Source organism: Alligator mississippiensis, chromosome 5 (genome assembly GCF_030867095.1).
Source record: "Alligator mississippiensis isolate rAllMis1 chromosome 5, rAllMis1, whole genome shotgun sequence".
Classification (NCBI taxonomy): Eukaryota; Metazoa; Chordata; order Crocodylia; family Alligatoridae; genus Alligator; species Alligator mississippiensis.
The window spans coordinates 158961198-158987794 of NC_081828.1; the positions used below are offsets into that span (position 1 = coordinate 158961198).

Genomic DNA, 26597 nt, shown 5'->3' on the forward strand with positions numbered 1-26597 from the left:
ACCAGATTTACCCAAAAAGTCTTAGACTAACGCAACCTATCCCTCAATAACTGTTGAGGCAGCTACTTGTTGTCATATATGCAAAACGCAAGTCGTTCTTGGGAAGCTGTACTTTGGAGCTTGCCAGCAGCACTTTCTTAGGGCCACTCGCCTCAAGATAAATAAGTGCTTCAACTTGGCTGACCCAGTCCTCACTCAGGCACAGGGGAATTAGTGAGCAACATAAAGTAAACAAGACTTGTTTGCATCCTTATTTGCATTTTCCCAGGGTACGATAGTTTTTCAGCAGGTACAATGATTTTGAACTTCCAATACAATTATTTCACATTGAAGACCTGGCAACTCTGGTCCTTCTCCCAGTCCCAGCTCAAACCCAGAGATTGCTACACAAGCCATCAGTTTGGGGGGCGGGGGGGTCCTTAGACCTCCAGTATCCCACAGTGCCCTGCTCTCTCCCCACTCCAACAGGAAGAGAGAACCTTGACACCCTGCTAGGATCCCGCCTGGGAGTCCCCAGGCCTGTCCCAGTAGCAGGGGAAACCCTACCTCTACTCCTGCTTTCTGGCATGGGGCTAGAGTGCTTGGCCACTGGGGAGGGGCAGGGACGAGGGAATTCCTGCCACCGCTGTAGAGCTAGGGGCCTGGGCTGCAGCATTCCCACAGGGGCAGGGATGAGGAGACCAGTTCTCCCAGTGCAATTGGGGGGGGGGGGGGGGGGGAAGGAGAGGCAACCAGTGCATCAGCTAAGTTTGAGGGGGGTGGAAATGTATGCATTTAGTAGCGCTGGCACCACCACAGCACTACTACTGCCCAGGACACAAGGGAGCCTTGGGACATCTCTCAAGTTATCTTCGCTGCCTCTGGAAGAAGGGGGCCCTTGTTCTCACTGCAGGCAGATCACATCCCTCCACCTGGAAAGCACCCCTTTGTAGCTGACCAGCCCCAGGGCTGAAACAGGTGTGTGTGTACATCCCCAACCCCCTTTCTCACCATGTTTTATAGTGCTGCAGCACTGCAGTGGGACACTTGTGTAGGGCCCTGGCAAGCACCCCACATGTGCTTAGGATGAGCACTGGCTGACACAATGGTACATCTGCAGGAAAAATTTTTTATTAAAGTTTACTGAGCCACAAGCCTCACTGAGGTATTTGCACCACTTCTGTCAAACTACCAAAGAGCATTGGTGAGACGGAACAAGGTCGTCAGTAGCAGGATTTATCTTCACACAAGTTTTGGAGACGCTGGATGAGCTAAGAATTGTTTTGCATTGTGAATAATGCCCAAATACTGGATACCAATAATTAAGACAATGAACCAGATGCAGCACATTCTATACTACAACCCAGAATACAGGGTGTGAAAATCCCAAGTAAGGAAAATTAGCAATAGCAACATCTAATAGATGCATTTGAACAAGAGCATCACTGTTTTCAAGGTATATAAAATATTGAGGTTCCCTCCCACAACCGCCCCACAAATAAGCATGGATGAATCTTCTGGAAAAACTGAGTCACGGGCAGCAGGTCCAACTATACATCCCATGAGGATGAATTAAGTCTATGCATGCTCCGTGACAGTCAAATTCTCTCAACTCCTTTCACTCTTTGTCTTTTTAAATTTCTCAGTAGTTTTCAGAAAAACGTCTTCAATTCCTTGAAAATAAAGTTAGAAAAATGTGCCTCGCTATTTAAAAACAAAGCACCAACTGTATTAAAAAAAATATATCAACCGTCTATACAACCTAGAAATGTAGACTATAATCCAAATCTGTGCAATACTTTAGTGCACACACAGGTTCAACATACTGATGACAAGGAATTTTTCATGGTTCACTTAGTAGTTAAAAGGGCAGAGCAGTTACTAAAGTATTGCACTGCTTCCAATTTCTATTGTATAAGCATCTGGGGGAAAGAAAATTCCAACAGCCTCACAAATTTTCCATGAATGAAGCTGTTATGATAAAAAAAAAAACAAAAAACAAACATAGTAGAAAGTCTAGAAAATGACAGCAAGATTTGGAAACTCAAATTTTACTAATTTCATTTAGAATTTAAGAGCAGCCTCTGGACATTCCCTACCAGAAAGAAAAATCCAGAATCCACAGAAAAGGTACAAGCAAACATACACCAAAATATATATATTTTAAAAATGTTTTCTTGGCAGCCCAAATAGAAGAGGCCTAAATAATTATCATTTTATAGAGGAGGTGATAAAATGAAGGGTACAGAGACCTTTCACAAACTTAAAGAAAAAACACTGCTGTTTACAGCAAGTAGGAAAAAGTATTTTTGGTGACTGAGGTCCCTCAGTGTTGACTGAGATCAATAAAAAAAAAAAAAAAGTTAACCAACAAGCCTGAATTATACCATCTACACCTCTTCAACAAAATTAGAAGAATTCATGTTTATACCATTTTTTAAATGAAATCCTAACTGGAAGAAAGTCAATACAGCAAATTTACCTTCCCCTACTTGAGTTCTTACTAACAGTCTGGTCTCCATAATGTGTATAATTCACTTGCCTGGGAAGACAGATTGGGAACCAATCCCTAATTTCCAACCTGCTAGTACAGTGCAATATTACTAATGTAGTGAATATAATTAAGCAATAAAAATAAAGATTCTCAGTTCTGTGATGTGTCAGGAATCTTTCTATATAAACCCCCCAAATGCTAAACCAAGCATTTGGTCATTAGCAAGTGTTTCTATAACCCACATGTTGGCCCATCTGATTTTTAAGTTAATACACATTGAAAGTAAAAGATCTCTCTCTCCACACACACACACACACACACACACACACACACACACACAGAGTGAGCGAGTGAGCGAGCGAGCGAGCGATCTCTATATATAAATAAAATCTCATTGGAAAGAGCCAGCCATTATACACAGGTGCTCCGCTCTGAATGCTACTTCCACTGGGTATGTCAATCCTAATCCATAATACTTTATCCTCTTTCATGTCTCTCTTTCTTTATTTTTCTTTTTTTTCTGAACAGACTTTATCATACTCTAGCATGGCTGTTGTGCAATATGCATTAGAAATGAAACTGTATGAACAGACTCATATACACTCAGAATCCAAGCTATATTCACTCACCTTTGTGACCTGAAGGACCTCTGTATCCAAGTTGAGATGTACAGTTTAGCTAAAGTTTCGTTCTTCCTCCAATACTCTAATTTTTTTAAAAGTAAATTGGATTTATTTCTGACAAGGCCACACATGTCTCTTCAAGAGAGCATATTTGCTCTCAGCTAGTTTAGTGGATTCTTGAAATACATCCCATGTTTTCAAACAAACTGTAAAACTGGCATGAGTAAATCCACATTTGATACATACGGTATATACAAATTCAAGGACTGTATCATTTTTTTCAGATTATTCAGTTTAACAAGATGTAATAAAATGCAGAAGCAAAGCACCGATGGCCATCTTTTCCAAATGAAGAATATCCCAAAATCTCATGAAGGTCTTCAGGTCTCTAAAGTCTCTTCATTTGCTCCACAAGTGTCAACAACACAGATTAAACAACTTGTCACTGGGAAAGCACGGACTTTGGAGTTGGCTACCCATTTGTCTGTTTCGGTGTTATACTCAAGGATGTGCCCTAATCGACCCACACCCTGGAAGCCAGCCAAGACGTACACTATAGAACCCACAGCAGCACATTTCACTGTTACACCCTTCCATGGCATTGGTGACACCATCTTCCATTCATTCATCTTAATATCATAATATTCCACATTGTCCAGGCCACCTTTAAATGAATCAAACGAACAACAATTAAGAGACAGCACCAGGAACAGTATCACTTGCATAAAAATCTCACAGCAAATGCCTTTGAGAGATTAAAGAGCTTTCTACTATCAGTTATCTTCTCTCTATAGAGGTGCACCAAGAGTGCATGTGTAGATCATGTTTCTGTTGCTGGAGTTTCAGCTATGTAACTGTTTCTTATTGTGAACTGCTATTTAATTCTGCATTAAAGATATGCTCTATACTGAAACTAGGTATGTAAAGTCTTTTTAAAAAGGAAAACGAAGTCATATTTAAAAGTATGAATAAGCAAAGACTATAATATGTAGTATAAACACAAAAACCACTTTCTTAAAAGAAGGCCACAAGTTTCTGAACTGGGAATAGTTCTTTTTTCTTTTGAAAAGTAAAAAAGTTACATTCACTCATCCATTTTAACTTTTCTATCACAAATAATTTGACTTTATAATACCTCTTAGCCAAAGGTCCAAAAAGCAGTTAAGTCTCCAGCATCTTACTATCATTATTTCTTCAATAATTCTAAATTATAGTTCTAAATTCTAAAATCACTAGATACCTAAGAGTTTAAAAATACTTTATGACTAAAGATATATGATGTAGGCACTGCTTGTCTCTCTCTTTAAACCAGTTACACAGCAATGACTGCAGTGAAAAAACAGTAGCCAAATCAAGCCAATTATCCTTGAACTAGAGGAATGTACTGCAAAATAGTGCTTTTGCATACTAAATGGCACACATTTTGAAAATGGGTGCTGAACCAATAAGTCATGACACTCCCAGCCAGTAGAGCTTCTGCAACAATTTTGACTAATTCAATAAAATAGATCTACATATTTTATCAACATCTTTTAAGTTGGCATATCTTTAGTAACTATTTTAGAAAATAGTTTGCAATTGAATTAGGATCAGGTCAGAAAACAAATATTCAAATTTTCAGCATGAATAACAAAACATTTGCCATTAAATTGCCATATTTACCTGAATACAAGATGCACCCCCCTGATAATTATATTCTACACACATTATATAATTTATAAATTTATTATAATTTTTGATGTATGGAATTTAATTATTGGGGAATCATCTTAAATTTGTCCCATCCCCCCACTACTGCCAGTGGTGAGAGGGAAAAGGTGATAAGGGGGGCAGTAATGGGGCAGGCAATGGGGGGGGTCAGGTGGTAGGGGACAGGCAGTGAGAGGCAGGCAGCTTACCCCCTGCTTCCTGTCCTCCCCCCACATGCCCTACACTGCACCGGAGGCTGCTCTGATGCCTCCTTCTCCCCCCTCCACACCATTTCTGCTCCCTGAAGACTCAGGTCCCCAGCCCCCATTCCTTTCATCTCCCCTACGGCCCAAAAGTCTCCCTCCAACTGCCCCTTTGCACCTTTGCTCCACGTCAGCAAGCTCCATCCCTGCTGCAGCCTGGGGCATGGAGCCTTCCCTGTAGCAGTGGTGCGGAGCTGGCACTGCTGTTACGGGGCTGGGCTGGAGCACATGCTCTGAGCTCCAGGCTGCAGTGAGGAGAGAGCCTGCTGACACGGAGGAAAGGTAAGGAGGAATGTGGCAGAGGGAGAAGCTGCACAGTGGGGAGACTGGGGGTTGTAGGGGAGGAGTGGCAGGGCATACAGAGGCAGCAGGGGGGAGAGGGGTGGGGGAGAAGAGGGCAGGTGGCAGCTGCAGCTGTGGCTCCGGTTCCAGCCATCTGCCCCTCACTGCCTCATGCTCAATTGTAAGGCAAAGGGCTTCCCCACTCCTCCCATCATGTTAAAAGTGGGGGTGGGGAACCTCTTATATTTGAGTAAATATGATAAACAGTTTTAGTTTCCAAGCATTTTAGATACACTAGAAAATTAACACTCACATTCAAGGTCCTGTAAAGAGAACAAGCATTATTTCAGACAGGGAAACAAAGGGTAAGTGTTCTCAACAAAGGATATACAATAAATCATGCATTTCAAACACAGGGCAATTAAAATTGGTGTCCAGTAGTTCTTTTCTTTTTAGTTACTGATTAGTATACCCCTTTAGACTTAATTCTGTGAGTGCATCTGTCTCTCCTTCTCTCAGAGAGCAAAGCACACAATCAGCACCTTTCAAAAAAACAAACATGAAGAGGAATAAAGTTACCCTTTTATTGGATGAAGAGTTCAACAGTTTAACAGCGGAAAGATTGATGACTTGAAACTAGCCCTCTCTCTCACAGGGCTTCCAGTAGTAAAAGGTTTTGGAAAGTAGGATTGCAGGTCAGCTGGTACCCAAAAAGTGTGTGCCGGGGGGGGGGGGGGGGGGGGGGGAGGAGGAGGAGAAGGAGGAAGAAGGACACCTGCAAAATTTCTGACACTGGAAGCGTATGAAGCAGAGGTCAGCCACCTACAGCCCATGGGCCATACTTGACCTGCAAACCAAGATCATTCAGTCCCTGGGTGCAGGTGAATTGGGATGTTGGTGGATTGAGGTGGGGTCCTCCCTGCTCTCATTCCCACATTGCAGCTGCCACTGCACCCCTTGATGGCAACTGGCAGCAAGGGTAAGGAGCAACTGCAATAGGGGGTGAGAGAGTAGCCCTTTGTACAGATCAGAGAGGACCAGGACAGCAGCAGTTAGCCTGAGCAAAGCAGGACACAAGAGGGCCTAATTAGTCAGGTGTTGGGGGGGGAGGGGGAGTTGAATTTTCTTTTTTTTTTTTAAACATATTCATGCTATTAAATAGAACAATTCCCTACTTTGGTTGACAGACTGCATATTGCTATCTTCCATTTTTTGTTCAGAACTGTTCAATTGTATAGAATGTCAGCAGAAATAATACTTTGTAGATAAACTGGAGAATTAATTAAAATCAAAATACCTAAACCATTTTGTCCACCCACAGCAAATATTTTGTCTTTCACAAACACCAACCCATGATTCTTCCTAGCTTCAATCATTGGGCATAATTCAGTCCATCTGTAAGAGAGAGAGAAAGAGAGAGTTATTTATACATTCTTACTCATTTATTAGATTATATGTCTTTTCCATTTCTTGGGACTGGAAAAAAAAAAATGTGAAATTTCAAGGAGTAGGCTTCCAACTTTTCAATCAAATCGTAAGCATCCTATGTTTCCATTTAGTATTCCTGCCCCTTCCGCAAGTCAATTCGTTACCACATGCAATTCTTCTCATCTTCCTACATTCTTAACTATCTGAAAAGTTAACTAAACCAGTAGAACAGCTGGTAACCAAAGGTATCAACAGTTGGTACTTACGTTTCAGTGGCTGGATCATAAACTTCACAGGAATTAAGGACCCTTCCAGAAACATTGTTTCCCAAGCTTCCTCCACATACATAAATGAGACCATTTGCTTCCACCATGCCATGACTGCAACGTTGAGTCAGCATGCTAGGCTTTGTGTGCCAGCTTTCTGTTCTTGTATCATAACATTCAAATAAATACAGAGCAGAATTTCCTTAAAAAAAAAAAAATATTTTAATGGCTCTATTTTAAAAGAAAATCAGCAAACAAACAGTAGTATTGAAGGATGTTTCAATCCTCACTTAAAAGCAAAGATGCTTTTTATCTCCCTCCAGTACAATTTGTAACTGCAGAAAATTTTGAAAGATTCTAGTTTTGACTGATTTCCTGACTCTTAATTCCTACCTTTCAAAGTACAACATATATTTAATGTTTGATATTTGTATTTTTAAATTGATGAGAATCATCTGGATACTTCATTGAGAAGGACTCATGGAAGAACTGAACAGGGACATGGAATATTAAGTTCAGAAGTTAACAATAAAATTATAGTCTCTATCTGTTATTAAATGATCCCAAACAGACATTAATTAAACAGACGAATACTTGTAAGTTGTCTTTGCAGAGATTCATACAAACAGGAATGGGCTTACAACATATGGCTTGATTAATCCATATGATACGCCATCCCATTTATTACAATGCATTCTTTTTTAAATAATATGGCTACATTAAGTTGGAACATATTACTGTTTTATTATTGACCATTTAACTGCAAAGCACTATTTGATGTTCTACTTTTTCCCATGTGTCAGAAAAGATATTTCCACATTTTTTCTTACTTCTTTTTCTAAAAGAAACCAATCCAATTCCTGCTGATATCAATGGGAATCTTTCTATTGAAGGTAAAAGGAAGTTTAATAAGACATACTTAGGTGTATGCCTGAACTGAAGGACACTGGACAAAAGGCTTTTTATACAGCAGGGGCAGGCAAAATATAGCCCAACATAGGATTTTGTCCAGCCTGTGGCAGCTCCCTTGGACCTGCTCGGCCCAAGCACAGGGGGCAGTGCAGCAGTGAGACACGCTTCCCAATAGCCTCCAGCGGCAGCTACCTGCAGTGGCGGCTCCTTCCAGCTACCACTGCCAGTATCCGCTGCTGCCACTGGACCTAGCCCCACTGCTTGGGCGCTCCAGCCCGTCTGCCCACACCCACTGCCAGAGGCATTGGATGTATCAGGTGAGCAGGGTGTCCATAGAGACCGGCCCGGGACTGGGGGGGGCGGGGGGCAGGGCATGCAGATGGGAAGGTGGGCTGGGAGCATCATCCAGGACCAGGCTGGGCAGACAGAGATGGGGCTGGGGCCCAGGGCAGAGCCACGATCCACTGCCCAAACATCCCTGTGACAGGGGCTGGTTCTGTGGGCAGGAGTGTGCAGGGAATGGATAATGGCTCTGCCCTGATCCCAATTCCAGCCCTGGCCTCAGCCCCGCCTGTCCTACTCCCAGACGCCACTCCCTGCCAACCTGCAGCCCCATCCTATCCACCCAGTCACATGCCCTACACACATGGGTCCCAGCTGGTTTCCACGTAGACTCTGGGATCACTGAGTGATGACAGCATGGGGCTGAGGCCTGGGGCAGAGCCACCATCTGCTCTCCACATGCCCCTGACCACAGAACCGGCACCCATCACGTGGATGTACGGGCAGTGGATCATGACTCTGCCCCAGGCCCTGGCCCTTTGCTGTCCCCACCTTGTGATCCTGGCCCTGGCTGCCCATCCCACTCCTGGATGCTGCTCTCCACCCACCCACGGCTCCATCCCATCCGCCTGGCCAAGTGCAGGGCAGAGCCACTTAGGGAGTTTTTGTGAGCTGTTGTAGTGGGGAGGGTGTGCTGACTCAGCCCGTGACAGCTTACCAAAACTCCTTAAGTGGCCCTCTGGTCCAAATAATTGCCCACCCCTTGTGTCAGGGTCATTTTTCCCCTCATTGCCTAATGTGTCATCATTTGCTTTAATGTAAAGTGTCTCTCCTCACACACTCTCTTGTCTTTAGGACGTAGAATGCTACACAAATAGTCCTCAAAACCTACATGGTGATGACTGAATTTTCAGGTCTGATAGAATCATAGAAAGTTAGGGCTGGAAGGAATCTCAGGAGGTCCCTTCTAGTCCAACCCTCAGCTCAAGGCAGGACCATCCCCAACTAGATCATCCCAGCCAAAGTGTTGTCTAGCCGGGTCTTGAAAACACCCAAGGATGCAGCTTCCACCACCTCCCTGGGTAACCTGTTCCAGTGTTTTACTATTGTCCTAGTGAGAAAATTCTTCCTAATATCTAACCTAAATTTCCCTTGCTGCAACTTGACACCGCTGTTCCTTGCTCTGTCATCTACCACCAGTAAATCTAGCTCCATCCTCTTTTGAACCCCTATTCAGGTAGTTGAAGGCTGCTATTAAGTCCCCTCTCAGCCTCCTCTTCTCTAGACTAAATAAGCCAAGTTCCCTCCTTTCCTCAGAAGTCATGTCCCCCAGCCCCGTCCCCATTTTTGTTGCCCTCTGCTGAACTCTCTCCAATTTGTCCACATCCTTTCTGTAGTGGGGGATCCAAAACTGAACACAGTACGCCAGATGTGGCCTCACCAGTGCCGAATAGAAGGAAATAACCACTTCCTTTAACTTGCTGGCAACACTCTTACCAATGCAGCCCAGTATGCTGTTAGCATTCTTGGCAATTAGGGCACGCTGCTGGCTCATATTCAGCTTATTGTCCACTGTAACCCCCAGGTCCTTTTCTGCAGAGCTGCTGCCCAGCCAGTCAGTCCCCAACCTGTATTGGTACATGGGATTATTACGTCCTCAGTGCAGGACTTGGCACTTGTTCTTGTTGAACTTCATGAGATTCCTTTAGGCCCAAGTTTTCAATTTGATAGTCCAGTGGTCATGCTTAGTTCTATTCAGAATTTCCTGTCATCTCTACTAAACAATCAGAAAGAGGAACTGCACACAAAGAAGGGAACTTACAGGTGTTCAAGTATACCATTAGTATTAGTTGTTGTTCAAATTATCAATAGGGATTGTGAAAGAACTGTATTACAGTTTTTTTAAATGGAAGAGCTTCTAAAATGAGTGAATGTTACCAGTGCAATGCTTCCTATTTCTAAATATGGAAAAAGAATTCTATTATTTGCAGTAGTTAAGATTTTCAAGATAAAGCTAAAATAGTATTCCCAAGGCAACATGGGAGAACAGGAAGAGATCGCATTACCCAAACTGAAATAACAGATCTGCAAGAACTGTACCTTCCCTCATTTAAATCAGTATACATATTTTTATTAAACAAACAGTGACAGTCACTGCAACAACACATAATAAATTAAGTCTTGCAAATCTGAGATTTTAGTCTCTTCTACAGCTAGATAATTGTGGGAAGACTTGAAAACTGTTTATATTAAAATACAGTTTAATCAGGCAAAATGTTATTTATTTTTCCTAACATTTGCAGTTTGGTAGAGTTAGAATAGAAATGTCCTGTTGGACAGCTGGATGGCATTTGTCAGATTTTAAAATACTTCCATAAAATTAATACAAACATTTTAATTGAATCTTCATTTGCTATTCCATCTTGAAAATTTATAAGGTGAAAAGGGGTACTATGCAGTGTAATCGAAAAAGGCAAATCTTAAGAGTAGTATGCATTACAGATGTAATAACTACACTAGGTGTTGGATATAAAAACTATACAGACAAAACAGAAATCATACTACTTTATGGGCTGTCATTTAGAGAGGATAGACCTTTACTTCCAAGTAACCTCTAGTTTTTAGAGGCATTTCAATAAAGTAGTTTTCAAATCTTAGAGTGAGGGAAAAGCAGTTACTTCATATCTACAACACTAGATGGCAGCTACGTACTGTTAACAGCCATGTGAAGACCAATTAAAGTACAATAAATGCTGTGTTATCTGGCATCCAGGAAGAATAGGGAATGCTGGTTAATCAAATATGCCGGTTACCTGAGAGGTGTCTTTGCCTGTTCAGGCTGCTGCCCCTCCCACCACGTCTGGTGCACCAGGCTTTAACTCCCTGGCATTAGTGTGGCAGGGGATGGGGAGGGGGGCCTCACGCAGGCTGCTTTGTCTTGGGCCGTGGTCCAAAGTCAGTGAAGTGGGACTCAGTGAAACCAGATGTGCCACAGGGGGACTTCCAGTTTCGCTCTTGCCGCATCGATCGGCATGCCAGTTAATAAAGCATACTGGCTAATAAAGTGCCAGATAACATAGCTTTTACTGTATTTTATGCCTGTGTTAGCCCCTGATGATGAATATTGTTTATCTTCTGCTCACTTTTAGTTTTGCCTTGCTACTAAGTTTGCAACAGGGCAACTTAAGTAACCTACTACCAATACTACTGTCATGGTATTAGAGGTTTTGGCAGAATACAAAGTAATCCTTTAGCTCTTGCACTGTTTCTGAAGGAAAAAGGAAGCCTCTTCATTAAATGAAGAAAACAGAATGAAAGTAGAACTAGCAAGCAACTTATTTAAACAACTACTCCCTTAACAGGGATCCTTCCTTATAAGAATAGTTAAGGAAAGTTTCACTACCAACAAGAATAAACCAGTCTTTTCCTAATGGTTAGGGGCATTATAGCCAGACCATTAATGGAATTCATATCTTGAACCCTGGTGTGCATACAACTTTCCTTTATCAGCACTAATGCAACAGCAGATGATCCTGGTCCACATTCATAAGTAATAAAAGGTCAACGAGTTCTCTGCATTTACACCAGTAAACTGAGAGCAGGATTGGAGCTCTCAAATTTATTTGCTTGTAGCTAATTTACTCTGGTATTTTCTTTGAGCTGAATAAAGTGCAGATATTGTTAATAAAATAGTTCCACTGAAAATGCATTTAGACATGCAATAAAAAAGAAAAAAAAATATTCTCAGGGCCTCAGAAAGAATGTGTCCTGTTTTGGCACAAGCAAAGGACCATTACAGACAAGCATTACAGAAACATCTGTAGTTTCTTTTCAATAAGTCATAGAAATCAGGAAGCTTTACATGTATTCTCAGTTTGTTTTTTAAAGATTGTGTCTTACCCACTTCTGAACCACCAGATGTATAAATTTTGCCCTCAGCAGCACAGGCTGCAAGGCTATCTCGAGGTGTTGGAGGTCCTAGTTTGGAATACCAGCTATCCTTCACCACATTGTAGCAGTCCATTCGCTTTATAGGGAAGAGCTGGGAACCACCCAGAATATAAACTACGTTGTCCCAGAAGACACAAGCTGCATCTCTGCGCTTTTCAAAGGGACATCGGATGTCTGTCCAGCTATAATCCTGCATTACAAAGAACAGGTAATGTCTAACAGATTATATAAACCTACCTGTAGTATTTTCAAACAAAGTTTTTCACAGAGATTCAGACAGTCCACACTCGTTTCTTTTTTCAAAATAAACACCAGTACTTCATACATCCTGAAATTTCTTAGACCACGCGCACACACACACACACACACTTGCAATGAGCCATGACACGATTGATTTCTAGTTTCCACTCCCTTTGCATGCTCAGAATAGTTTCCCTGAAAACTGTCCTTTCAACAAAAAAACCCCCCAAAACCCAAAAACCTGTACTACTGCCAACATGTTGAAAACGATGCAAGCCACCAATACAAGAACATACTATGTTCTTTCATGGAAGTGGAGAAAGACATTTAATACTGGGAAACATTTTTATTTCACAGAAAAGAATTCCAAGTAAAAAATGAAAACAAAGGAGGGGAAAAAAGTTAAGTGTCATCAAACTGATAATAAAATTGAAAATATGTATTATACAGCTTTTATTGCCATGACAACTAAGATAATTTTTAAATAGAATTTATCACCACAAATTATATTTAGCTACTGACAGTGAGTAGCACTAATAAAAATTAAGAACACTGCTGCGAGAAATGATAGCAGGGAACTAAGCTCCGACTGGCTGACAAAAGTATAGCAAGTACCAAAGTACAAGGGTAACAGGAAGAGGAGACTATCATTGGCCAAATTCTGGAAATGATAAACCCAGAAGCTGACTCCATATTTGATAGTGCAGCTTTACCATGACTACATCTGTGATCATTCCGAGTTTTATAATTTACACCAATAGCATGAATTGCACCCAACAATGAAAAGGAAACCAAGTCTCTGGAGACTTCAATAATGTAACTCTCTTAAGGCACTAAGAGAGCTAGGTTGGTTATTTTCTGGACCCAGAGAAAGAGAGATTATTTGTATTCCTGAAATAAGATACCTGGAGTAAAATCCTAATCCTGCTTAAATCAATAAGAATTTAGTATTCATTTCAAATGGACCCAATATTTCACTCATGGATTCCTTCACTCTACCTTAAAAGCTGTAGGGCCTTAATCCTCAAAGTACACCCAATAGAAACAACGTAATATCATCTGAAAAAGTATAACATATGTCTGATACAACAATTTAGGAAAAAAGTCTTACAATACCCCATGCCATATTTTTATAGCAAATACCATATAGCCCTAATTAATATTTAAAACATAAGTAGCGAATAGCGATATGTTCCACCAGTCTCATGGTTGGTGTAGGTTTGGCAAGGAAAGGTAATATTTCTGTAAGCAGCTGAAGTTTCCACAGTGCGGATACCTTGCACACAGTCCAAATTTACTTCCTTCCTTCCTGTGGTTTGGCTTTATCAGTAACAGAAATACAAACCAAGACAGAAATTTCAACCCAAGTATTCTCTCCAAACTTGGTTATTTCTGGGGTTTTCACTACAGAACCAACCTTTTTTCTCCCTTAGATCCATACTTATAATCCTGGTCAAAACAAGCAACATGCACACATCAACTATAATTGTCTTTTTGCAGAGTGAAAGCCTCCAAAATTAGGATGATGTACCAAAAAGCTGCATTCTTGTGCATCATTCTAGATTTAGAGGTTTTCTTGTATGAAAATTTACACTACAAAAAACTTCCTTCCTCTTGAGTTCTGTTTGTTTCTCAATTTTTTTGTATTAGAGGTGGTGAAGCAAATTTGACTAGGTACAACTAATCCAAGTTCAGTTGTGGCTGGGAAGCACAAACTTGAAGCCTAATCAATTTAAAAAAAAGGAACCAAGATGCATTTTGAACTTGACAATGTCCCTTGATAGTCTTCTTCTGAAAAGCATGTTCCTCCATGCAAGTGTGTTGATTGTCATGTATCCCTATTGAATTGTTTGGTGCTAATATTGCCTGACAGCTCTTTCCAGCCAAGGGATGCAAGTTTTCAACACCTCTTGAACAAAAAGGTATACTAAAATCAATTTTATACCAAGTAATAAAGATAAGTCATTTCATTAGTACTACCAAGCTTAAGTACTGTATATACATAGGTGGTTTTGAGAATATCAGTTAACTATACTTTTTAAACTGTAAGCCCTTACAGCAGGAGCGGGCAATTCTTTTGGGCAGAGGACCACTTACGAAGTTTTGGCAACCTGTCAAGGGATGCATGGGTAGCCACACCCCTTTGACAGGTGCCCTGCCCCCTGGTTGCCACCTTGTGACTGGAAGTCCTGCCCCCTAACCCCTGACCTTTGCCACCAGATGCGTCTCCCCTTGCCCCCAGAATTACTCCTTTTAGCAAGGGGTTTTGCCATCTCAGAACCAGAAGAATACCAAATTATATTCTAAAAAGCAAACATCTAAAACATTCATTAATTTGATTTCAAAAAAATATTTTTGTCCTGGTTTACATGCGTTTGTGTAGTGTACATAGAAGTGATTGTATATAATAGCTTAAAATGAAGTCTTACTCTTGTGTATTGTGTGGGGGGTATAGGTTTGTGAAGGGCTGTGGGTATGTGGGGGAGGGTGTAGGTGTGTCTGTGGGGGGTGGATAGGTGCGGATATAGGGTTTGTGGGGACCTGTGTGTGTGGGGGGGGGGAGGGTGGCTGGTGTGTGGGAGGGGGTGTGGGTGTCTACGCGTATGGCCGTGTGAGGTGGGGGGTGTGGGTGTATGTGCATGGTGGGGTGTGTATTTGGGATTCACCCTATGAACACACACATGCAGTCCCTCCCTACACGCACACCCCTGGGGTCATGGGCCCCATGCTCCCATGGTCCGGCGATGTAGCCAGGAGCCATGTGGTGCTGGAGCAGTGCAGGGGCAGGAAAGCAGGTAAATGGCTGGGGGTGTGGCGGGGCTGGGCTGGGCTGCTGCATCCTGCAGACGGCTCCCCCTGGGTCCTACTGCTCCTGGCTCCTGACATCTTTGACAGGCAGCCAGGAGCAGATAAACATTTTCTAAATTTTTTAGGGGCCCCACGGGCCGGATAAAATGGCCTGGCAAGCTGGATTTGGCCCTCGGGCCAGATTTTGCCCACCCCTGCCTTATAGCATGGGGCACACTTTTCTCTTTACCTTTCTGAACATTGCCAAGTGTACCATCAGTGCTAAATTTATGCCACCACCAAATGCAAATGAAGAATCTTAAATGTATTCTGAGGTTACCTTTGGATTAAAGTATCTGCAGGACTGTGGCTGTGAGCCTCCAAACAAAGCAATGCGATAATCATGTTTTTTCCTTCGTGGTCTTGTACCCTCTACTAGCTCTTCTCTGTCCTCTGGAGACAGAAGGTGATATCGCATTCCACCTACAAGAAAAGCAACAGTTATCAAATCCATGTGGCATGAACACAAAGAGGGACTTATTTACTAGAGCAGGGACTTGTAATTTTCAGAAAAAACAAAGTGACACATTCCAAATAACTGGCATCTTTCCTAAATCTACTTTACTTATGAAAATAAAATCTGAGTTTTTCTCCATTTACGAAAGAACCATCATAGGACACAATAGTGGTACCCAGCTTTAGATCATCTCAGACAGGTCCAACAATGTCAGAATAAAGTTAAAGTTGACCTTGTGCTAAATGTCAATTTAAAGATCTACCTATTTAGTTTGACTTAGCCTACTTAACCAGAAGTTGCCAGGTTAAACCAAGTAGAAGGAAACACGCACAGAAAAAGACAAAAAACTGGAAAATCCTAGGAAAACAAACTAAGCAGAAAACTTAGAAGTGCTCTGATATGTCTCCTAAACCCTGGCTGCCTGTACACAAGCGCGGAGGCTGCTCCGGCATGCTGTATTTACAACATGTTGGAAGAGACTTGATTAACTGAGTCTGCTGGAATGCAGCAATTACTGCACTCCAGCAGCCTCTCCCATATCAGTGTCCTCACGCTTCAAAACGACGGCAGAAATACTTGAACGAAAGCTTGAATGAGCTTTTGTTCAAGTGTCCCTGCCACCATTTTGAAGTGTGGGTATGCAGATACACGAGATGCTGCAGCCCTTTAATTTAAATGGCTCTTGGAGCCACTCTAAATTAAAGCTCCGCCCATTCACCCCTGGAGTACGTATAAAAGTGCCCCCCTGGGCCCAATTCTGCACTGTGCTGAAAGTTCTAAATTCCAATTAGTTGAACTGAGAGTTTAACACTCACGCGCGATAAAGCCTTCAATATAAAAGGAAAGGTGGGAAGGAAAAAAAATTAGAATAATGTTGCTTTTAAAGCAAGGCTGAACTAAATTATTTCCTGCCATTCAACTAGCGCAGGAATACAGTTCAGTTTTATTTCCAAAACCATGAACAAATTTTATTAATATCTAGACTCTTCTTGGGCATCTGATGAAATTAAGAATCACATTAGTTACCCACGTCTGAAAAGAGGACGATTTTGTCCCCATTCTCCTTTTAAATAAATGCACATAATGATGAGACATTTAATTCAACATTTTTAGAGTATAACATCTGTAGCTCTAACTGTCAGACTGCATTAAAGCTGGAGATGGTAGAAGGTAAGTTAAAGGTCCTTAAGTTGCCTTGGGAGACTTTTGAGTCTCAGAAATTTTGACATAAACATTGTTGACTGACTGTAATCTAAACTGGAGTAATATTAAAGTTATCAGCCACGCTCAAAGGTGCGCTTACCCTTCCAATTACCCCTAATAAATCCTAACAAGGAAGCCACATTCTGTTACTCAGCATTAAGTTGGAATCACTTACCAGGGACTTTCATTTCTTTTCTCATTAAAACTGCTAAACTCTAACAGGTGCTATTTATATAACAAGCTGCTTATCAGCTTCAACTAAATGACATGTCCTAGAATGAATAAAGCTAGTGCCAAATTAAAACTAAAAATGCAAAGAAAATATTTTCACTTCAGTGAGCAATTGTCAAACAACAACAAAAACTAATCTAATCATAAAGACTACTAAAATATTCAACTAGGAAACAACTTACTGATCACCATTTTAAGGCACTCAGGGTTATCCTGAATAAGTGGTTCCGCCTGAACAGTTTTACTTAAGAAATTTTTCGATATGAGAGGAAATCTGACTTTAGCAAGAATGTCAACCATGTATGGCTGGCGATTAGGTTCATCGTATTTCAGCCACCTGACTGCTGCATCATAAACCTGAGAAAGAGAAAAAGAGAGGGAGACTCACACAAGCAATAAAACACCTGATAAAGTCTCCAAAGTGGCAAAGCAATTGAGTAGTTGGAGATCTATATAAATTGATGATCCAAGAATAAGGTGATTCAACAAAATCAGTCATTATGTTAAACAGAATAAATACATGCCTTTGGGAAAAAAGCAACTTATAAACTCGTTGTATACTGACACTTTTATAGAGATCACATATATTTCCAAAGGTAAATTGTTGCAGGTATAGTCCTAAATGACAAGGTTTTTCATGTACAGAGGTAGTGGTGAAATCATAGCCAACAATGAAGATGTTGTATTACAACACAATAATTATACCTTTCCCTGTATCTGATGCATTTTATCTGATGTTTATAACTTGCTGCATGGGAAGTTTTTCAATCACACTAGTGTTATGCGTCTTAGAACATGTATGGTAAAGTGAAATAAAAAATCCAAACATCACACTTATTTGGAGGAGGTTCTCGTTAAATAAGGTTTTATTAAAATGACAGCAGATTATTGAAAATGTAACATTAAGGGTAAATTAGCTGCTATATTTTCCTTGAATCTTATTTACTTACTACAGGGAGAGAATCCAAGTATGTTGAGATGTACTACATAAGCATTTCTTCTGTTCCCCCTTTGCTTGAATTTTTTTGGGGGGTGGGGTGTTGTAAGAAAGTAGTAGGGGGAGCACAGCCTTGGTTTACAGGTTAAAATATTGGATTGCACAACTGCCAAATGTATACAGGGAAAAATCGTTATCTACAGGACTCACTTTGGAGTCACTATAGTATAATTACAGCTGATTATGATATCACAAAATCCATTTATTTTAACTGAAACTGATCAGAACAAATGAATGATTGGAGTTTGTTTGGAATAGTAGCTATTTTGCCATCAAATCATTTGCTACACAGTGGGTGCATCTACACGTTCATTAATACGCTTTTGCTACTGCGTATTAAGTTAGTACCTCTGATATGAGGTACTACATAAAGGCGCATTGAACTGCCCTAATGTGCAGTAGCAAAAGCAATTGCCTTTTTAGTGATGCTTAATGGGCAGTAGATTAATTCTACTGCGCATTAGCATATTAACACTGTCTTTCCTGACACTTTACTGTGCAGTAGAATAGGCTACTGAACATTAAAGCACACATGTAGATGAGCCCAACGAGTTACTCAGAGCAAAGGGTGGTCTTCCTGACTAAATGACATTACTTGCCAAATCTCTATGAATAAGAAGTAACAAAGGAAGGAGTTAACCATTAGAAATAAAACTAGCTCAACACCATGGGCTAAGGCAGTGGTTTACTCACATTACAGAGTGTACAAAGATTATCTGAATGTACTAATCACACTTCCACCCTTACTTCATTGGCATGACACATCCTGCTTACATGTAATCACAGGAGGATTTATGCAGCATAAGAGTCTATACACCCATTTTTCTAAAGGCTTTTTAGGATACCAAATTCTACTTACACAAAATCCTTTTGCAATTTCAACTGAATTAGATCACACCCTTTCAGTCTGAGGCCAGCTGTATTGCTTAGTAAAGCTTGCAATTTACTTTACTTGGAATTAACTACTTTCTAAGGTGTTGCTTTGGGGCCTCAGTGCTTTCCTGTATGTATACAGCTATACCTCTGAACTGAAACATGAACTAACACTCTTTTCCATAATTTGCAGCTAGTCAATTCTTGTGTCTTTGCCAAATGATGCTGAAAAAACTCTACAGACTGATACAAAATAGAGCTCCATTGTTAGTCCTTGCCAAAATCTTCCAAATTTATGCTGCTGCATATGTAAGCACTTACTTGCATGTACTACACTAATTTATATCTTATCAGCCATATGTCATGTACATGCATGGCACTCTGAAAATAGCAAGAATCACACACTTTACACCTCCACTTAAACTTCACCATACCATTTCAACTGCTGCATTTATCTGGTAGAAGGCACATTTGACTAAGAAAACGGGGTCTCACCTGATCTTCTGCCCGCACAGTCAGGGTGTCCTGGTTCAGAAGATGTGTAACACGCTTAACATCAAGCTGTAGGAACTCATCTGTTTTGTACACTTCAGTGAAGTGCTGATGGATGAAGTCATCTGCTGTGGCTTTCAGTTCTGGACAGTCTAGGCATTCTGCTAACACACTTATACCTGCATAGAGAATGGGAAAAATATAAGACATTTCCAAAGTTTGTAGGTTAATGAATTTATCATATACACAAATAAATTAAACTTACAGAGCACCCAAAGTTTTTTTTTTTTAAAGGTTTTCATAATTCATCTGTAACTTTAAATAAAAAGCTAAATGCACCCCTTTGCAAAGCACAAACTTCTGGTTTTGATTAAATTGGCAGAATGGCAAGGATGTAATACTACCTCCATGTCATGCCATTATTCCTTTAGCTCCCAGCCTTGTAGCTTGTAATTAGAGTCAGGCTTTACATCTCTCAACAGGTTATCATTCTCTTTGGCACCATATCCTCAACATATGTGCTCTCTAAATAACAACGGAAGCAACAACAGTACTTTAATTCTGCCTGAGCCATGCTGTTATGGGGCAGGGTAAAGAGCATGGATATAATACAATGAAATGCAAACTACATGAACAACCAAACACATTTATTTCCCAACTCCAGAGAGGAAACAAATATAAAATAGCATTTGAAGTCAGATTTTAAGTAACAACACTAAAATGGAGTTCCCATTCCTTCTTTTAATGCATCTTATGATTTTTCCTTTGATTTAAGTATTTTATAGCATGCATAGAGGTATGAAGTATCAATCTAGTAATTTTCACAGGTGCATCATCCATTTAAGAACAAAGTAAGACTACAATGCTCAGATCTAGTGCAAGGAACACAATGATCTATGCCTACTGACACAAGGAAACCTAAAGTAAAGGCAACCATTCTTTTCTTACTCTAAGTCAGAGTGCAAAGCTGGGTTTATGGAGCACGGGGTTGTTTATATTCTTCGGTCAGTGGAAACATCAAGTACTTCAGTTTGCAAAAAAACCAAAATATTGATTTGGCCTTGCTTTCCTCTTTGTGGGATAAATTAGCCTTAGAGTGGAAAAAAGGTTCTTACAAGGCATGGTTTTCTACTAAAGAAAAAACAGTACAAGAGGTTTTCATGCGTCTTTAAAGCAAGACATATTCATCAGAAGCCATCATCTTTCATTAACAAAGTATTAATTCTACAGCTGTGCTCAAATGAAAGAAAGGTCAACTGAATCATTAGAATTCAGACAAGTCATGACATTTCTGTTGACATCTGATAGGGTCACACTTCCTTTGAAGCAGGTAATGTTATTTTTTTTGTTATTTTAAACACAGAATTGGTCAGAGTCGAATGTCAACAGGGTTCTGTAATGCAACAGATTTGGCTAAAAAGTTTAAATTAAAACAAACATTTGAAATACTGGTACTGTCCCCATAAGATTTATGAACAAGCACTTAGTTTTGCTTGTGGGAGTTTGGTTGTTTTTTGTTAAATGGAGAAAAGCAAACAGTCCATGTTACATATCAAATGCCTGTTGAGTTTATTTTTGAGACACTACTCTCTCAGTTGGAATGAGCAACAGCCAAGAACAAAAATAATTTTGATACTTTTTTAAAGTAATAAAAAGCTAAAGCTTATTTAAGCTCATTTTGGAAAAATAAAATTACATCTGAGCCAACTTGTACCTCAAAGTCCAGCCAACAAGACTGAACGTTCCAAGTTACTGAAAAACTGAGGCCTTCAATCCAGCAGCGGGCTCCGTACTGGTGGATCCATGCCTCCACAGAGCCTCAGTGGAGTTAGTGGGCCTCCACACAGGCAGAGCTAGTTGCAGGACTGGGCCTCCTGTTTGTAATGAAAATGACAACAGTTCCTTAAAAAGCATCACGGATATGAGACTTCGATCTATTTCTGAAGAAGAGGATCCTATACTTCAAATTCACCGAGTTCTTGTAAACATTTATATAACAATTACTAGCAGAAGTCACTCGAAACTTTCACAAGATTACTCATGCGAAATAATTTTTAGCAATATTTTTGGTTTATAAGCTTTCAAACAAAGTCTCAAAAGTTCAGTGGCACATGCAATGACACATACCTGAATCTGTGCAAGTGTTCTGTCTTTTAAAGAGGGGGGCAGGGGAAGACTACAACCATAAATATTATTTGACATTTTTAAAGCACAACCACATTTTTAAATAGTGTCTTTAATATAACACATCTTTCTTACCAAGACAATTTGAAGCATCAACTTGCTCTTTCAAAAAATCCACACACATTTTTTTCACAGGTTCAATTTGATACTGATTTGCAGCATCTAGTAAAGACTGGACATTATTGCTGTTAACAGAAATCCTGCAAAACATATTATGCAAAATTAGCACAACTAAAACATTAAAAAAAAGTTACACAGAGAGCAAAAGGATTCCCTCTTTACTACACCCACAAGAAGTCTTACCTACAAAGCATGTTCTTCTTGCCAGGTTCTCTTCTGCCCTCCCCCCATTGTAACAAATGCATATAAGTAAATACAGCAAAACATGAAAGTAAGTTGGAACTACCTGGCCCTTAATTCTGAAAGATGAGCCTTAAACTTTGGACAACTGTAGTCAATCCATGCCTGATTTTGCAATTCTGACTTGTGTCGTTAGCCCTTACTCTCTCAAAGAGAAATGGATTGATGGGACAGCATTTCTCTTTCTAAAGTCATCCTGGTACCCCTAGTAGCCAAAATAGCTTAATTATACACTCTGTGGATCAGAGAAGGAGTATTTAAAAATACAAGACGAATAGTACTATGAAGTTAATAGCCCCATTACCCATTTAGCTGGCCTAAAAATCTCTGCATGGTCCCACACAGAATTCTACTGACTTCAACAAAGGCCTACATCAACCCCTGCGCACATGGACTGAAGTAGAATTCTGTAACTGCAGCAAGTTGCTGAGATTTTAAATGAAATACAAGTAACTGCAGGAAATGATGTTCAGTTTCCCAGAAAAAAAAAAAAACACGTTTTACACAAGCTACCTTGCAGTATAAGCAAATTCCACAAGCTGTTCAATAATGTCAGGCTCTGCATCCTTTAGCTCCACTTCAAAGGACTTTGATTCAAGCATATTTGCTACAAGTCAAGAAAAAGAGAACTAAATCAGCATATCCCTGTCAGCATAGCTGTCATTTTGCAACTCATGGAACATCTCTGGTAAAACAATTACAAGAAAGGGAAAGACTTTAATAAAGCTGAACATGCCAAACTGAAACACATACAGGAACTTTTCAAAACAGTGATAGTTATACTTCTACTATGTCTTGTCCAGTCTTGGGATGTGGATATTACACTACTAAACTTGTAAAAATAATGCAAATCAAAAAGATTATCATTTCTGGAAAGCTACCTGTATGTGCCCAGTGGTGGGAAAAATTAATATATTTTGTAATATTATTAATAAGACAAAAAAAAACAGTTGAGCTCCTCATTACTAACAGGTATTTAAGCTCATGGACAACACTCCATTGAAAAGCACAGCTGAATGAAGGAAGAAAAGAAATCAATGAGGGATAGGATACATTCATAGTTTCATAGTTGGTAGGGTCGGAAGGGACCTGAGCAGATCATCAAATCTGATCCCCTACCGTGGCAGGAAAGAGTACTGGGGTCAAACAACCCTGGCAAGGTGTTCATCCAGCCTTCTCCTAAAGATCCCCAGGGTAGGAGCCAGCACCACTTCTCCTGGAAGTTCCAGATCCTAGCCGCCCTGACTGTGAAGCAGCGCTTCCTGATGTCTAGTCTAAATCTACCCTCTGCCAGCTTGTAACCATTATTTCTTGTCACTCCTGGTAGTGCTTGAGGGAACAGGGACTCCCCCAATGCCTGCCGGTCCCCCCTGACCAGTTTGTAAATGGCCACTAGATCCCCTTTCAGCCTTCTCTTGTGAAGGCTGAACAGTTTCAGGTCCCTTAGCCTCTCCTCGTAGGGTCTGCCCTGCTGACCCCGATCATGTGGGTGGCCCTCCTCTGGACCCTCTCCATGTTGTCCACATCCCTTCCGAAGTGCAGCACCCAGAACTGGATGCAGTACTCCAACTGTGGCCTGACCAGTGTCGCATAGAGGGGGAGGATCACCTCCTTGGACCTGCTCGTCATGCATCTGTGGATGCATGACAAGGTACGGTTGGCCTTCCTGACTGCGGCCCTGCACTGTCGGCCCATGTTCATTTTGGCATCAATAACGACTCCAAGATCCTTTTCTGCCTCTGCACTGACAAGGGAGTTCCCCAGCCTGTAGGTATGCTGCCGGTTCTTCCTCCCCAGGCGCAGTACCTTGCACTTGTCAGTGTTGAAACCCATCCTGTTCTCATCCGCCCACCCCTGTAACCTGTCCAGGTCTGATTGCAGCCTGTTCCTCCCTTCTAGCATGTCCACTTCTCCCCACATCTTAGTGTTGTCTGCAAATTTGAACAGGGTGCTTTTTACACCCTCTGTCCAAGTCAGGGGTGTAAAATTCATTTTTGTTATGATTAAACAAACAAGCCAAGCCACCTCTTGACATAAGCCTTGGGAGAAAGTAAGAGAGACTGAATTTTATAGATTGAAAAAGTTAAAATAAACCAATTTTGAAAAGACTTACTAGTAAACATCAAGTTAAAAAAGTGACTGGCTGAAGCAAGCACAACTCGGTGGGCTGGAATCTTTCTTTCCTGAACCATGAGAACGACATCACAGAGAGTTTTCTAATAAAGAGTAAAGATTGACATTATTAAAAATATGTCCAGGAATGTTTTCTTTCCAAGAAGCATATAGAAATTGATTGTGTTTTCTGCTCCCAGGTTACCAATACACCTTATAATTATTAAAAACCAAACCAAACCAAACACACAAAACTACCTTAAATATGAAAATTATCAGTAGTTGAGCTAGGCTATACAAACCCAGGAGAAAAAAGGTTATGGCTGATCTAGCAAGCTCGACTTACTCTGTTTAGCAAGATGCAATGCACCTCACACAGTTGAGGCAAGTAAGACTTTGAAATGCCATGTTAGTACATAAATGTTTTAAATGTGCACAGTGAGCTTAGAAATCATTTCCAGCTGGAAACATACAACTTGTCACTGCAAAATTAATAGGCAAGATGACTAACTTATCATAACAATATTTCCATTTACTTGGTTCGTTTTCCTTGAGGATTTTGACAACCCTTTGTGTGTAAAGCCAGTTGGCTTTTCCTGACTGTTACTTCTTTCACATACCAACAGCAGAAAGCAAGCGACTAAAATAAATGTTGTCAGGAAGACGTTGGGGCAAAGGCAGTGTCTGAGGATGAGAATATTTTAACTGAATAGATGTCAGGCTTGCATTCTCTTTAAGACTGACTTCTTGAGAGTGTGCATAATGGCTTATGACAGACTTTAATGAGCATTAAAGACATATAGCATTAGGTTCTCATTTATCATTAGCATATTCATTCTATTTGCAAAAAAACCTAACACATCCCAACCTATACAAAACCCACAAAAGAGAACATTACCATTATCAGAAAGAAATGCATGTGATGAAACCCATGTGCGAACATATGCTCTGTATGAAATTAGCTGTTTAACATTACTGAAGGGAAAGGTAGAGTAGTAGTTTAAATAGGCCATGATCCAAGTTTCACGCTTAATGCTCTTTCCTTAAAATAGTTTTTGTTCACTCGGAAAATGACACTGGAAATAACTGGCAAACACCAGGACAAGAAATCCCTCACCCCTTTTTTTATTTTATTTTATTTTATTTTATTTTTTTACACATCAGTAGCTTAAAATCACTTAAGACCAATTGTTTTCTTAAGTGCTGAAAGCTTGAGACCTGTAGACAAAGTTGTTATTTTATAGGATAATAAATTCTTGAATGCATCTGGCTCAAAAAATACCGTTCATCATCACAAGTGTGTTTTTAATATTCTATATTTAGCTTGTAGGACAGAACAGCATAAGGACCAAGGCCAACATTTTCAGTGAAGATATAAATATTATCAACACTCTAGAAGCTGGACCTGAACTCTGCCTTCCTAAGAAGAGCAAACACACTGATATTTAACAAACACACACACTGCCTAGAGAGGACGGGGATTCTATAGAAACAAGAATTCTGTTTCTTAAGATTTTTCTGCTCTAACAGAAAACAACCGACCAGCATCTTTTTAAAACGGTTTCCATTCACTGTTTGGTTTGTGAGAGAAAAAACAAATAAACTCTTAGGAGCTTGAAGCTGAAATCAAGTTTGCATTCACAGCTTTTCTTCCCCTCTATCACAGAAGTATCAAAACATATGGCCCATAGGCTGGATCCAGCCTGTGGAGCCTTTCAATCCATCCAGCCAGGCTACCAGTGGGCACCAGAAGTTGGAGAGCATAGCCTGCTGCAGAATTTGGGGGCTCTTCAGCCACTGCCCATGGAATTGCTCCCCCAAACCTGCTGCTGCTGCAGCTGGACCCCTCACCATGCTGTGCCAAGTCCAGTGGTCCAGATCCAGCCCAGGGTCCCAGGTGAATTTGACATCCATGCCCTAAAGCACACACACCCCCCTCCCCATTGTCAGAGGGTTTTTAAGATTGTCTAAGTTAGAAGTCTCCCAATCCATATGGTCCTTTTTTAATTAAAAGCGGTAGTTTTGTAGGGAGGTGTAGGGGGGAATCCTTCTAATGAATTTCTACTTCAAAATCTAGAGTGTTAGAAGACAGTGGGCATATCTATGCATGCATTAATGCGTATTAAATCTAGTACCTCCATTGCGAGGTACTAGGAACATGCACATTAGCCTGACTTAATGCATATCAACTAAACAGCAGTTTTTTAGTGACACTTTAATGTGCGTTAAAATAAGCTAATGCACATTAAAGTACACGTGTGGACATACTCAGTTACACCACTTTGTAAATTCTTAAGCAGGTAACTTCACTCATGTGAGTTCCACTGGTTCACTGGAGCCATTCACTTGACCAAGTGTTTATTTTCAAGACCATAAATTAAACCGTAAGAGTTCAGAATGGTTGAATTTGTTTTTCTCTTTTTAAAAGTTTA

General features: G+C 40.5%; 1 protein-coding gene across 4 annotated transcripts in view; it reads right to left on the reverse strand.

Moving 5' to 3' along the window:
* Positions 1-1088: 1088 nt before the first annotated feature.
* KLHL7 (kelch like family member 7) overlaps positions 1089-26597 on the reverse strand; it is a 33829-nt gene continuing 8320 nt past the window's right edge. For all 4 annotated transcript variants that reach the window (XM_014603219.3, XM_014603220.3, XM_059728927.1 and 1 more), the window contains exons 3-12: positions 24167-24269; positions 22567-22660; positions 21769-21893; positions 19513-19688; positions 17330-17504; positions 15537-15679; positions 12119-12359; positions 7025-7226; positions 6628-6725; positions 1089-3760 (exon numbers count right to left, since the gene is read on the reverse strand). In XM_014603219.3, the coding sequence (XP_014458705.1) occupies positions 3477-3760; positions 6628-6725; positions 7025-7226; positions 12119-12359; positions 15537-15679; positions 17330-17504; positions 19513-19688; positions 21769-21893; positions 22567-22660; positions 24167-24269 (1641 nt within the window). In that variant the 3' untranslated portion in view covers positions 1089-3476. The remainder of the gene's footprint in view (positions 3761-6627; positions 6726-7024; positions 7227-12118; positions 12360-15536; positions 15680-17329; positions 17505-19512; positions 19689-21768; positions 21894-22566; positions 22661-24166; positions 24270-26597) is intronic.